The sequence below is a fragment of the Sus scrofa genome, chromosome 11 (genome assembly GCF_054392235.1).
Source record: "Sus scrofa isolate SSC_HxYL_T2T_F1_AM1 chromosome 11, Sscrofa_HxYL_maternal_Yorkshire_Landrace_v2.0, whole genome shotgun sequence".
Lineage (NCBI taxonomy): Eukaryota > Metazoa > Chordata > Mammalia > Artiodactyla > Suidae > Sus > Sus scrofa.
The window spans coordinates 25,579,003-25,594,286 of NC_139393.1; the positions used below are offsets into that span (position 1 = coordinate 25,579,003).

General features: G+C 40.9%; 1 protein-coding gene across 2 annotated transcripts in view; it reads left to right on the forward strand.

Moving 5' to 3' along the window:
- Positions 1-15,284, forward strand: part of VWA8 (von Willebrand factor A domain containing 8) — a 545,205-nt gene that overhangs the window by 46,234 nt on the left and 483,687 nt on the right. For both annotated transcript variants that reach the window (XR_014819568.1, XM_021065625.2), the window contains exon 5: positions 12,391-12,558. Coding sequence is in view for 1 of the 2 variants with exons in the window: in XM_021065625.2 (XP_020921284.2) it covers positions 12,391-12,558 (168 nt within the window). In the remaining variant the exon portion in view is untranslated. The remainder of the gene's footprint in view (positions 1-12,390; positions 12,559-15,284) is intronic.

Here is a 15,284-nt window from a genome sequence, read left to right on the forward strand (position 1 = left end):
AAACCAATCTGACTAGGAGCCCTGAGGTTGCAGGTTCAATCCCTGGCCTGGCTAAGGGGGTTAAGGGTCCGGCATTGCCGTGAGCTGTGGTGTAGGTCGCAGATGTGGCTCGGATTATGCGTTGCTGTGGCTGTGGCGTAGGCTGGCAGCTGTAGCTCCGATTCGACCCCTAGCCTGGGAACCTCCATATGCTGTGGGTGTGGCCCTAAAAAGCAAAATAAAATAAAATAAATTAAATAAAGAAACCCATTTTATTCGCATAATACCAAAGGTGAAGTTCGTTTCTAATCACTTTTACAATACTTGCATCTTTTCTGGACCCAGTGAGGATAAAAGGGGGGAGATGGAATTTGAGTTGAGATAGTGAAGAGCTGAGGGGAAGGATTATTAATTAGATGATGAGACCACAGCCCATACAGAGGTGAGGGGACAGAAATATATGTAAAGGGCCGTGAAAGAAGTGGCTTTGTTTGGCAGAACATGGATTTTAAAAACATACTTTTTTGAGCGAATTTTGATCCGCATGATGGTTGCAGTGCAAATAGGGAGGAAGAGAAAGGGATTTTTTTTTTTTTTATGCTTATTACTTTAAAGACAGCTTAAAACTTTGGCTATTCAGAAATCTCAGAAATTGTTTTAGGTTAACTAAATTTATAGATTAAAGATTTATTTCTTGAAACATAATGGAAGTTGGATAAAACTCTGATATTACACTCGCTCCTATTCTAAAAAGCAGATTTTCAGATCATATCTATTTTACCATTTATGAAATACTTCAGGTGCTATGTCGTTGTGTGGTAGTATTTTATACTTTCTTGTTTTCCTGATGTGTCCTACTCATCATTGCTGATCACCAGCTCTGTAGGACTTACACACTGTATCATTGTAATTCACTGACACCTTCAGAGCCTATCATCGCAATATAGGTATGTTCGTCCTTTCTCAGTTGCTTCAGACGATCTATTGAGATTGCATCTGATTTCCGTGTTTTTTCTTCTCTCTCATTTCCTGGCCATTAATACTTCTTACTCTTTGTTCATAATCTGATCCTATCAGTTCCTTGGTTAAAGCCATGCAATCCCATCACAGCAAGTAAAATCCAGACCCTTTAAGCTGCCATCACACTTTACAGGATGCAGCCTTGTCAGCCTCATCTCCTTTCGTCTTTCCCTAGCTTTTTAGACTCCAGCCAGCTACAGTGGCCTTCTTACTCTCTTAGAAATAGGCCAGGAGTTCCCGTTGTGGCTGAGCAGGTTAAGAACTCAATGTAGCGTCCGTGAGGATGTGGGTTTGGTCCCGGGCTTCACTCAGTGGGTTAAAGGATCCAGTGTTGCCCTGAGCTGTGATATAGGTCACAGACGCAGCTCAGATCCAATGTTGCTGTGACTGTGGCATAGGCTGGCAACTGCAGCTCCAATTCAACCCCTAGCCTGGGAACTTCCATATGCCTCAGGGGCTGCCCTAAAAAGAAAAAAAGAATTCCCATGTTGCTGGTCATTCAGGTTCTTTCTAGTTTTCGCTGTTATAAATAACTGTTTGATGAATATCTCTGTATCTTGTCGTTATCTCTCTCTCTCTCTTTTTTTTTTTTTGTCTTTATTTTTTTAAGAACCATACCCGCAGCATGTGGAAGTTCCCAGGCTAGGGGTCAGTGGAGCTGTAGCCTCCAGCCACAGCCACAGCCACAGCAACATTGGATCTGAGCTGCATCTGTGACCTACCCCATAGCTCATGGCAACACTGGATCCTTTAACCCACTGAAAGAGGCCTGGGATGGAGCCCGAATCTTCATGGATACTAATTGGGTTCCTTATCCAACTTATTATTATCTTTGATTTTTTTTTTTTTTAAGATTTGAATGCTAGAAACATAATTACTATTCAAAGGGTCTAGATATTTTCAAGAGTGTATGTGTATATATACATACACACACACGCACACGCACACACATATACTGCCAAATTGCTTTCCAGAAAAGTTGTTTTTAACTCACACTCTCATCATTGTGCACTGAGTGGTTGCCTCATGGAGTGTTGTCAATGTTGACTATTCCCATGTATGTACTTTGCCAAATTGATAGACTTTAATTTTCTTTAAAAAGTACCAACCAGGTTGAAGTATTTTTATGTTTATTGCTATTGCTTCTGTACATGTCAATGAATTGAATGGATATGGAAAAGGGGAGAGGTACTGATGAAATAAGTAAGTTACAGCCTGTCAAGAAAATGTTGAATTTACACCATGTCTGTCTATGTAAATATTTACTATAACTTATCTACTTGTTGATGTGGAGATAAATTTTTTTTATGCAATTGCTTTGCTAAGCAGATTACAAGAGCTTTTTGAAAAAAAGAATTGGTTAAAGAACAGAAATCTGAAAATTTATATGACTGATATTATGATACCTATGGAGAAATAAGGAGACTAAGTTTTTTTGCTACTGTATTTACTTTCATTTGTCTTAGAAGATAACCTGAAAAAATCCTCAATTTTTGCTATCTTAACCACTTAAAAATTTATTACTCTCCTTATTTTTTTTTCTTGCCTTACTTGTTGACATTCTCATCATTAATTCTGTTGATTTCACATGACTCCAAAAAGCTAGAGAGGGAGGTTTTTAAGTCTTTATACATTGCTTGCATTTCCCAAATTTAAGCTTATGCAACTTAGCTAAGCTACAAATAAATATTATTAGATTTTTATGTCTGGCTGAGAGGAGACAACTCTTCATCCCCGTGATAATTGGGGAGTAGAAAGCCGGGATGGGGGTCTTGAAATTATTTTTTTCAACTTTTCTAAGCCAGGAATTCTTTTCACATTCACATCTTGTTCATTTGTTTGACACAATACTGTCAAGTTCCTTAATATACCATATGAATATTTAATATTATGTATAAATTGCATTTTAAACAATTATATAATAGCTTAATATATTCTCCTCTGTTTTGGATTATTCTTTTTTTTTTTTTTTTTTTTTTGTCTTTTTGCCATTTCTTGTGTCACTCCCTCGGCATATGGAGGTTCCCAGGCTAGGGGTCTAATTGGAGCTGTAGCCACTGGCCTACACCACAGCCACAGCAACGCGGGATCTGCAACGTCTGCCACGTCTGCAACCTACACCACAGCTCAGGGCAACGCCAGATTCTTAAGGCACTGAGCGAGGCCAGGGATCAAACCCCGCAACCTCATGGTTCCTAGTCAGATTAGTTAACCACTGCTCCATGACGGGAACTCCTGTTTTGGATTATTCTTGATTCTCTTTTATTAGTAGAAAAAAATAAGCATTCAACTTTTAAAAATACAATACACTGCTTCAATGTTACCGGTCACCAAAAAATTAATAAATTGAATGATGGTGTTAGGGATCAGAAAATGAGATTTTTATCTTGTTTAGATGCCTTTTACCTGTTTTAGCAAATAGGGGAAAACGTTTACTTGTTTTTTGAGAGTAACTGAATTCTGGTACCGGCACCAAACCCTTTGCAATTGTATTGTTATGTGTCCCAGTTGCCACTTGGACAGTTGGAGAAGAGCTCTCTCTGTTACTCTGGCCTCTGATTAGTCAGAACTCAGGCCTTGGCTCCTTACCCTGTTGCCATCTTGCTCAGGGCAGCTCTTATTTACTCCTGTGTTAACCATTTGACAGATTTATATAATTCATTTTCAAAAATCAAGAGAGAAAACAGATTTCATTGAAGAGACCTCTGCTGTGCTAGGAGCTATATATTTTAATCCTCAAAACATCCTTAGGGTGGAGGTGACTTCCGTGTCTTATAGGTGAATTAAGAGTCTTAGGGGGCTGTGGGAGTTCCCATTGTGGCTCAGTAGTTAACGAATCCGAGTAGAAACCATGAGGTTGCGGGTTCGATCCCTGGCCTTGCTCCGTGGGTTAAGGTTCCAGTGTTGCTGTGAGCTGTGGTGTAGGTTGCAGATGCGGCTCAGATCCCGCGTTGCTGTGGCTCTGGTGTAGGCCAGCGGCTACCACTCCGATTTGACCCCTAGCCTGGGAACCTCCATATGCCGCCGGAGCAGACCTAGAAATGGCAAAAAGAAAAAAAAAAAAAAATAAGAGTTTTAGGGGGCTGTGGACATACAACTGCTAAATAGCAGAGGCAGGATTGGAACCAGGGTCTGTCCAATTCCAAAGTTCGGGTTCTGTCTATCCCATTGTGCTACTTCTCTGAAAGAGTGATGGTGATGATGACGTTGATAATGACAAGGATAACAGCTCCTACAAGGATGGTAGTGTTTGTCACAATACTAGCTAATTGGCTTTTGTAAAGGTTTACTCTGGATCAGAGGTTATCGTATTTATTCTTCACCATGATCTATGAGATAAGCTAGTATAGCTTGAGAAAGAAATTAAGCTCGAGGCTTAGAGAGGAAAGTGACTCACCTAAGTCACCCATGGTAGATGGGAGAGCAACCCCAAATCATTCTGATCCTGTTCTGATATTTTAAAATAAAGAACTTCAAATATAGTTTTTTTAAAATTTTTTCTTTGGCGTCCTTCTGTACTATCACATTGTAGCCATTTTTCATATTTGAAGGTCTTTGGACTCTATTTTCTTTTCTTTTTTCTTTTTTTTTTTTTTTTGTCTTTTTGCTATTTCTTTGGGGCCGCTCCCACAGCATATGGAGGTTCCCAGGCTAGGGGTCCAATCGGAGCTGTAGCCACCGGCCTACACCAGGGCCACAGCAACGCAGGATCCGAGCCGCGTCTGCAACCTACACCACAGCTCACGGCAACGCCGGATCCTTAACCCACTGAGCAAGGGCAGGGACCGAACCCGCAACCTCATGGTTCCTAGTCGGATTCGTTAACCACTGCGCCACGACGGGAACTCCTGGACTCTATTTTCATTAAATCATGGCTATATTAAAAACAATTTATATTTTAATAGGTTTTACGGCTTTCCCTTTTTTTTTCAGTACTGCCTTGATTCATAAATAGCGACATTGGACAATACCCCTTGAGGATATTCTCATTTAGTAAATGAGGACGCAGACATCCAGATTAATTGTTTGCCTAAGGTCTTTTATCAAATCAGGAGCAAATCTAGAACAGGGCTTAGATAGTTTTTGATTTTAGGTCATGCAGTTGCTTTCATCTTGAAACCCTTTGTGTCCATGTGTAGGGTTTTTAAAGCTACGATATGAGATGGTTTGTCCAGAGGGATCTTTCTGCATCTTTTTCTGATTTCTATTTGAGAAAATTAGGTCTCTGGAAGTTCTATAGCCTGAAGGACAGGAAAGGATCCTTATGGTTGATCTAATTACTACACTGAGGAATTTCAGCAGTATTCATTCCATATACATATGTATGCAGTGCTCCTTATTTATTTATGTATGTATGTATTGGATTCAGGATCAATTAAGGATCATGCATGCCATACAGTTGTCACATCTGTTCAGTTTCCTTCAATCAGAACAGCTCCTCAACCTTTATTAGACTTTTGTGACACTGACTTTTTTTTTTTTTTTTTTTTTTGCTTTTTCCAGGTCCACGCCTGCGGCATATGGTGGTTCCCAGGCTAGGGGTCGAATTGGAGCTATAGCTGCTGGTCTACACCACAGACACAGTGATGCAGGATCCAAGCTCGTCTGTGACCTACACCACAGCTCATGGCAACAGTGGATCCTTAACCCACTGAGGGAGGCCAGGGATTGAATTTGCATCTTCCTGGATACTAGTCTGATTCATTACTGCTGAGCCACGATGGGAACTCCTCCCTTCTTTTTAATTTGAGATTTCACTGGAAAAATTATACCGGAATTTTTTTTTTGCTTTTTTTGGCCGCACCTGTGGCATATGGAAGTTTCCAGGCTAGGGGTGGAATTGGAACTGCAGCTGCTGGCCTACACCATAGCCACAGCAACGCTGGATCCTTAACCCACTTAGTGAGGTCAGGAATTGAACCTGCATCCTCATGGACACTAGTTGGGTTCATTACCCACCGAGTGGCCACCAGAACTCCATTTTATTGAAAAATCTGTATAGAAAAGTTTTGATGTATGTAGCCCCTAAATCTTTCATACTGATAGTTAAACTTCCCCAATTCTGTTTTTGTATCAAGTGTGGGCATAGATAAGTATGATGCTTCATATAAAAATTCTTTCTAAGCTTACATAACCCTGTCTTTTAACTAAGCAGTTACCTTTTTATTCCATAAACCATAAATGCCTGCTGTGAACCAGTTTTGCACCAATATGACATAAAGAAATGAGGTTATCACCCTTTGAAGACCTAAGAATCCTCCTGGGAAGATAAAATAGGTATATGAGAGAAGTAGGGAAACTTCAGGGTTGTGCTTCCACACTTCAGTGCTGAGCAGACAGAAGGTAAAGGGAACATTAATGCAGGGAGATTAAAATGCTTGGGTATCTGTTGGGCACAAAACTTGTAACACTTTTTTTTCTCCGCACTAATTCCAGTGAAGTCTGAGATTTATACTCTAGTACAATACATTGCTGGTATATTAGAGTACTTAATGGATTTGTTCTTCTGTTGTTTTTCACATTCTTCTTTACAAAAGTGATCAGATTGCGTTAAGAAAATTTAACAGTATCAGTTAAAGTATTTGAATCATTTTATAGACATTTTCAGGAAAAATCAGGAATCGGTGATACTAAAATAGGAACTTTTTTCTCCTTTAGCCAGTAGTTTTGCTTACCTTTACAATTTTTAATTTGCTTCTGCTCCAAGTGTATAACCACATAACCAAAGGGCAAGTTGGGAAGAAAGTTAAAAATTGTAAGTGATCCTTTGCATATTGATTTTCCTACTTTGCATTTTTTTTTCTAAAAAATTATACCACTCTTAAACATGTAAAATCCTTTTTTTTTTTTTTTTTTGGCCACTCCGAGACATATGGAGTTCCCAGGCCAGGGATCAGATCCAAGCCGCAGTTTTGAATTATGCTGCAGCTGCAGCAACGCTGGATCCTTAACCCACTGTGCCAGGCCAGGGATTGAACCTGCATCCCAGCTCCAAAGATGATGCTGATCCTGTTGCACCACAGCAGACACTCTGAGTTTGTGTAAAAGTGTATGGGGCAGATGATGTGTTTGCTTTTCAAGACAGGCACACAACAGATTCCTATGCTTCGTAAAACCAGGCTCTCTGAGGCTACCGATAACCAACAGGAGTCTCCTTTAGTGACGTCTTCTCATTTCTTCAGGGACTCAGTTTCTCTAACACTTAAAGATAGATTAAAATTTTAGCTCTTCCATCTTCAAGCTTCCTAACCTGTCTTCAGTTATAGAATTGGGTAAAATATTGTGTACTTTAGAGAACTGCCATGAGGATTCAATTAAATAACATCAGTGGAAGAACTTGATACATTATCAGTTTAAATCTGTAGACCCTACCACTCTTCCACTCAGCAGATAGACCAAACCATCTCCAGCATCAACTAGCAACTTTTCCAGTTTTATTTCTGTAACCAAATACTCTCTTTCCTGAGAGTATACAGTTAGCCCCTCTTTCTCCTCATTTGAAGATACCCAAGTTTTTTCATCATTCAAAAAAAAAAATGACAGCAGCCTCACTGTCCCCAACTCAGACTCCCTTTCTAGTAGCAAACCCTTCCCTTCTTTTCTTTATGGCCACTTATTTTGTAGAATGTTGCTTAGTTTTGGGCTTGTCTGAAGTTTCCTCATGATTTGATTAAGATCATACTTTTTTTTTTTTTTTTTTTTTTTTTTTGGCTGTGCTGGTGGCATTTGGAAGTTCCCAGGCCAGAGATGGAACTTGAGCCCCAGCAGTGACAAGGCTGGGTCTTTAACCATTAGGCCACCAGAGAACTCCGAGATCATGCTTTTTTTTTTTAGTAATAATACTATAGAAGAGATAGGTGCACTTTGAGTGGCTTCATGTTAAAAATTTAGCACATGGAATTGAAACATCTGATTACTGTATGTTAAGGTGTTATTTGCTAGATTTCTAAACTGTTATGTTACTTTTTTTCTTTGTCCCTGATATTTATATTGTATAGAGGGAGATATTTTGAGTCTTTGCAGATATCCTATTTCTTATCATGTCTTACCCACTAATTTTACCCATCCGTTGATGATTCTTGCTTCCAACAATTATTACTGTGGGGAGTTCCCGTCGTGGCGCAGTGGAAACGAATCCGACTAGGAACCATGAGGTTGGGGGTTCAATCCCTGGCCTTGCTCAGTGGGTTAAGGATCTGGCATTGTCCTGAGCTGTGGTGTAGTTTGCAGACCTGGCTCGGATCCCACGTTGCTGTGGCTGTGGTGTAGGCCGGCAGTTACGGCTCTGATTAGACCCCTAGACGGGGAACCTCCATATGCTGCAGGTGTGGCCCTAAAAAGACAAAAAAAAGAAAAAAAAATTAGTACTGTGGTGTGAGCCAAATTGTAATTTTCCATTTCTATCATTCATTCTTTTAGAGTAGAGGTTCTTTTATATATATATATTTTTTTTTTTTTTTAGTGCCACACCCACGGCATATGGAGATTCCCAGGCTAGGGATTGTATTGGAGCTATAGCTATACGGGATCAGCCACCACAGCCACAGCAACACTGGATCTGAGAGGTGTCTGTGACCTACACCACAGCTCGTGGTGATTCCAGATTCTTTATCCCACTGATCGAGGCGGTGGATCGAACCCCCAACCTCGTGGTTCCTTGTCAGATTCGTTTCTGCTGCACCACAGTTGGGAACTCCCAGAATAGAGGTCTTAACTTGAGGTCGCTATTATATACACATTTTGTACATACACCTGTGTGCCTTTTCTTCTGGAGAAGAGATTTTTGTCAGATTTACCAGGTTTTCAGGAGGTCTTTATCCATCCATCATGACTTTCTCTAATTCATGATCACAGTACCTACCTCCCTTAGGGTAGATGAAAGGACTCTATTGTGTATCTGTCTTTGCTTTCTGATCTCTCTCTATAGCTTATTCCAGATTTTCCTGGGAAGGTGCCATGAATAATTGACCAAGGTATCCTGAAGAAAATCAGAGCAGATCTGCACCATCTGTTGTTGTCCTATGTTGTTAAGACTTGGTCTTTCAGTTAAGACTGGTCCACAGTTAAGAACTCACTCATTTTGATATACGTATTTCTAGTTTTATCTCAGAGACCATGAATTTTTATCTCTTTGAAGTTTTTAAAAGTTGAATACAATTATTTCGTCTGTTTTATAACTAAGATTGATAAAAAATTTAACTTTTTAAAAATAATATTGCCACAAGTTGTGATAACTTGGTTTCTTTCATTCTTTTTTTTTTCTTTTTTAAATTGAGATATAGCTGAGTTTCTTTTTTTTTTTTTCTTTTATGAGCTGTGTTTTCTTGGAGTAAATAGATTCCAGTGAAAGAAAGCTTAGCTAAAACATGAATTTTTGTAAGAAATAGTTTATGTTTTGATTTATAATATCCCAGCAGCCTATGGATTTCCTATGGATTTGTCCTTTTCTCAACTAGCAAAAATGAGATTCTTTTTTTGTTCTTTAGGAGCTCCTAAGTAACTTCTACCCATCCAGTTTAAAAAATAAAGCTGCTGCCATAAGATGGCCAATTTTATAGGTTTATCCATGAATTGATTTTATTTTTCAAATAGGATGATCATCATGAGTTTAATGTGGTTTGTGTAAAAGTTTGTTTTTTTATGACAGTATGCAGACGACTGAAATGAATTCTGCAATACGGTGCAAGATTCAACAGCTTATGAGCAGAAGTCTTGATTAAGCAATGTCTGTTTTCTCTTCCACACTTGGAAAGTCAGTGCTTTTGCTTTTTGAGAAATTTCTTTGGATAGTTAGTCTTTCAAAAAAAAAAAAAAAAAAATGGAGGTAGTCTTTTCCCTCCCTTCAGACATTCAGAATATTTTGAGGCTAATTACTATAGGGAAAATTAAATCTCAAACAAAGGGGTCAGTATAAATAGATTTTTTTTTTTCTAGCAAAGCAGCGTGATATGTATATGTGTGTGGGGAAATTACAACTATCTCGTTGCTGCAAAAATACCACGCGTGAGGCACCTAATATCAGGAAAACATGTTAGATAGGTAAATGCCATATCGTGATAAACATATGCTGAATTAAGGAGCTTGGGCTTAGTAGAAGGAAGATCAGAAAGCTAAGGAGGGTTGGAACTAGAAGAGTGATAGAAGGAATGAGTTAAAGAAGTTGAATCATCAGGACGTAGGGATAACTTGATTGCTGGGGTTAAGATAGGAATCTGGGACCTCGCATGGGTCAAGGGGGCACCTACCTTTGTTGGAAAAATAAGAGGAAGAAAAGGCTTGGGGAGAATACCAATGTGTTCAGCATTGCACAGGAGAGGCTGAGGTGCTTCTGGAGTCTGGTTGGAGACATCTATGCCCTAGGACTAGATGGTGGAGCCTACGGGAGTGAGTGTGAGGTCGGGGAGTCATTAACGTAACCTTGGTGGTTAGAGCTTTGTGATTAAGGATGATTACTCAGGCCAGACCTTATAGAGGAAGAAGGGCTCAGATTAAAGATGTCATGTTGGCATTCCTACACGGAATGAACAGGGGGGAAAAGGAGGAAGTTTTTCTAAGAGAATAAGTCTGCCATGAAAGTACCAAAAAAGACTTTGTGTGTGTGTGTTTATTTTATTATTATTTTTTAAATTGTTATTTCCCCAATACAATTTTTTTTCTACTGTACAGCGTGGTGACCCAGTTATACATACATGTACACATTTTATTTTCTCACGTTATCATGCTCCATCATAAGTGACTAGACACAGTTCCCATTGCTACACAGCAGGATCTCATTGCTAATCCATTCCAAAGGCAATAGTTTGCATCTATTAACCCCAAGCTCCCAGTCCACCCCACTCCCTCCCCCTGCCCCTTGGCAACCACAAGTCTATTCTCCAAGTCCATGATTTTCTTTTCTGTGGAAACGTTCTTTTGTGCCATATATTAGATTCCAGATATGTGATATCATATGGTATTTGTCTTTCTCTTTCTGACTTGCTTCACTTGGGATGAGATTTTCTAGTTCCACCCATGTTGCTGCAAATGGCATTATGTCATTCTTTTTTATGGCTGAGTAGTATTCCATTGTGTATATGTACCACATCTGCCTAATCCAATCGTCTGTCAATGGACATTTAGGTTGTTTCCATGCCTCGGCTGTTGAGAATAGATAGTGCTGCAATGAACATGAGGGTGCATGTGTCTTTTTAAGGAAAGTTTTTTGTCCAGATATATGCCCAAGAGGGATTGCTGGGTCATATGGTAGTTCAATGTATAGATTTCTAAGGTACCTCCATACTGTTCTCCATAGTGGCTGTGCCAGCTTACATTCCCACCAACAGTGCAGGAGGGTTCCCTTTTTTCCACATCCCCTCCAGCACTTGTTATTTGTGGACTTATTAATGATGGCCATTCTGACTGGTGGGAGGTGGTATCTCATGGTAGTTTTGATTTGCATTTCTCTAATAATCAGGGATGTTGAGCCTTGTTTCATATGCTTGTTGGCCATCTGTATATCTTCCTTGGAAAAATGTCTATTCAGGTTTTTGCCCATTTTTGAATTGTGTTGTTGGTTTTTTTGTTGTTGAGTTGTGTAAGTTGCTTGCATATTCTAGAGATTAAACCCTTGTCCACTGCATCATTTGAAACTATTTTCTCCCATTGTGTAAGTTGTCTTTTTGTTTACTCTTTGGTTTCCTTTGCTGTGCAAAAGCTTGTCATTTTGATTAGGTCCCATTGGTTTATTTTTGCTCTTATTTCTGTTGCTTTGGGAGACTGACCTGAGAAAATATTCATAAGGTGGATGTCAGAGAATATTTTGCCTGTGTTCTCTTCCAGGAGTTGGATGGTGTCTTGTCTTGTATTTAAGTCTTTCAGCCATTTTGTGTTTATTTTCGTGCATGGTGTGAGGGTGTGTTCTAGTTTCATTGCTTTGCCTGCAGCTGTCCAGGTTTCCCAGCAATACTTCCTGAAAAGACTGTCTTTTTTCCATTTTAAGTTCTTGCCTCTTTGGCAAAGATTAATTGACCATAAGTGTCTGGGTAAAAAAGACTTTTAAGGAGAGAGTGATTACATAAATGTAGCAGGATTAATCCTAGTCATACTCTTAAGGACACAGGAGAAATGTCGTGAGATTTTTTTTTTTTTTTTAATTTTATTTTTGGGGCTGCACTGGTGGCCTATGGAGGTTCCCAGGCTAAGGATTGAATCAGAGCTACAGCTGCCGGCCTACACCCTAGCCACAGCAATGCTGGATCCAAGCCATGTCTGCAACCTACACCACAGCTCACGGCAATGCCGGATCCAGAGCCCTCTGAGCAACCCTGCCTTCTCATGGATCCTGTCGGGTTGGTTAAGCGCTGAGCCGCAAAGGGAACTCCCTCTCATATTGCTCTTGTTTCTTGGAAACAGTGTGCAGTTCGTGCCGCCACAGAAGGTAGAACCCTCGTCTTGGAAGGCTTGGAAAAGGCGGAGAGGAATGTCCTGCCTGTGTTGAACAACTTGCTGGAAAATAGGGAGATGCAGCTTGAAGACGGACGCTTCCTGATGTCTGCCGAGCGTTACGACAAACTTCTCCAAGTAAGAAAAGAAAAATGTGGCCGCTTCGTCTGCGCTGTTGGGCTGTGGGCAGTGCCGTTTGTGGTATAAGACATGGATTGTATCAGAACGAGGACAAAGGCTTGGGTGTAGCATAGTTTGGGCAATTTGCTGAAGTCAAGTCACGCATTTGCAGTTTTGTCCAGCTCTTCTGTTCGCAGACTAGGTCAGAAGACCATCCAGATTTGTACTTTTGCTTGCCTGTCTGGTAACTATTCTTTCTTTCTCTTTTTTCCTCCTTTTAATTCTTCTTCCTTTCGCCCCTCCTTTTCCATCTTCCTTTTACCTTCTCTTCCTTCTCTTGACAACTTTTTTTTTTTTTTTTTTTGCTTTTTGCTATTTCTTTGGGCCGCTCCCGCGGCATATGGAGGTTCCCAGGCTAGGGGTCTAATCGGAGCTGTAGCCACCGGCCTGCGCCAGAGCCACAGCAACGCGGGATCCGAGCCGCGTCTGCAACCTACACCACAGCTCACGGCAACACCGGATCGTTAACCCACTGAGCAAGGGCAGGGACCGAACCCGCAACCTCATGGTTCCTAGTCAGATTCGTTAACCACTGCGCCACGAGGGGAACTCCTCTTGACAACTCTTTACTAAAATCCTGGTAGCTTCTAGACTGCACTGGGCATCGGGAAGACAGAGCTGAATAGAGTCCAGTTGTTGCATTCCAGAAGCTCAAAGTCCAGTAGATGTTGACAGACGTGAATGAAATATTTAAAGAGACCCTGATGGTCAAAGCTCCCAGCATCTCTTGCCTGAGTAGTTGTGAGAGCTTCGTAACCAGTCCCCGTGCTTTCCTCCTGGCTCCCTCACAGTCACTGTTTGCTTTGACACAATGGGCAGGGCAGGTTCTTCTTCTGTCCTAACCCTCTAACGCCTTCTTAGTTTGCCACAATAAAATCCAAAGTCCTTTTGATGGAATACAGCGTCTTGGATGATCTGGGCCATTATTGCCCCGTTGGCCTTATTGCCTCCTAGCCTTCTCCCTTTTCACTCCATTCCAGCTGCTGATATTCTCTTTACTGAACCAGAAACATGCTGGATATGCATCCTCTTAGCTCATCAGTGCTTTGCACAGGCACTTTGCTCTTCTGGAATGGTTTTCTCCCAGATGTCTGCCTGGCTCATTCCTCTGCCTCTTTCAAGTCTTTGCTCAAATGTACAGGTGTACGTGTTACAGTGTGCTTTGCAGATTTTGCATATTTTTACAGATGGATGGTTTGTGACAACCTGCATCAAATGAGGCTATGGGCACCATTTTTCTAACACCCTTTGCTCCCTTCATGTCTCTTGCATTGCATTTTGGTAATTCTAACAACATTTCCAACTTTTTCATTTTTTTGTATTGGCTATTGTGGATGCTGATCACTGATCTTTGATATTGCTGCTGTAATTCTTTGGGGGGGCGGGGGTCACATGTAAGATGGTGAATTCATCAATCCGTGTGTGTGTTCTGACTGCTCCACTAACCAGCTCGTCCCCTGTCTTTCTGCCTCTCCTTGGGCCTTCCTAATCCTGAGACACTGCGGTGTTGAAATTAGGCCAGTTAATAATCTTGCAGGGACCTCAAGGATTTAAGTGAATGGAAAAGTCCCTCATCTCTCACTTTAAATCAAAAGCTAGAAATGATCAAGCTTGGCGAGGAAGGTTATGTTGAAAGCTGAGATGGGCTGAAACCTAGACCCCTCGTCCCAAACAGCCAAGTAGTACATACAAATGAAAAGGTCTTGCAGGAAAGCAGAGGTGCTGCTCCAGTAAACACACAAATGATAAGAAAGGGAAACGGCCTTCTTGCAGATATAGAGGAAGTTCTGTTGGTCCGGATGGAAGATCAAACCTGCCACAGCCTTCCCTTAAGTCAAGGGCCAATCCAGAGCAAGGCCTTGCCTCTTTTCAATTCTTGGAAGGCTGAGCGAGGTAATGAAGCTGCAGAAGAAAAGTCTGAAGCTAGCAGAAGTCGGTTCACGAGGTTGAAGCAAAGAATCGGTCTTTATAATAGGAAAATGCAAGGTGGAGCCGCAAGTGCTGATGTAGAAGCTGCAGCAAGTGATCCAGAAGCTCTAGCTCAGATAATTCAGGAAGGTGCTCCAGTAAACAACAGAGTTTCTTTGTCAACGAATCAGCCTACTACTGGTGGATGATGCCTTCTAGGGGTTTTATAGCTAGAACGAAGTCAATGCCTGGCTTCAGAGCTTCAAAGGACAGGGTGACTCACTTGTTCAGGGCTAACGCAGCTGGTGACTTAAGGTTGAAGCCTGTGCTCATTTACCATTCTGAAAATCCCAGGGCCCTTAAGAATTATGTTAAACCTACTCTGCCTGGGCTCTCTCAATGGAACAACAAAGCCTGGATGACAGCACATCTGTTTACAGCATGGTTTACTGCTAAGCTCGCTGTTGAGACCTACTGCTCAGGAAAAAAAAAAAAAAAAGATTGCTTTCGAAATATTACTGCTCATCGACAATGCACCTGGTTAACCCAGCTGCTCTGGTGGAGACGTACAGTACAATTCCTGTTGTTTTTATGCCTGTTAACACAGCATGCATGCTGCAGCCCGTGGAATCAAGGAGAAATTTTGACTTTCGAGTCTAATTATTGAAGAAATACATTTGCAGAACTATCGCGGCCATAGTAATTCCTTCGATGGATCTGGGCAAAGTGAATTGAAAATTTCTGGAAAGGATTTACTAATATAGATGCCATTGGGG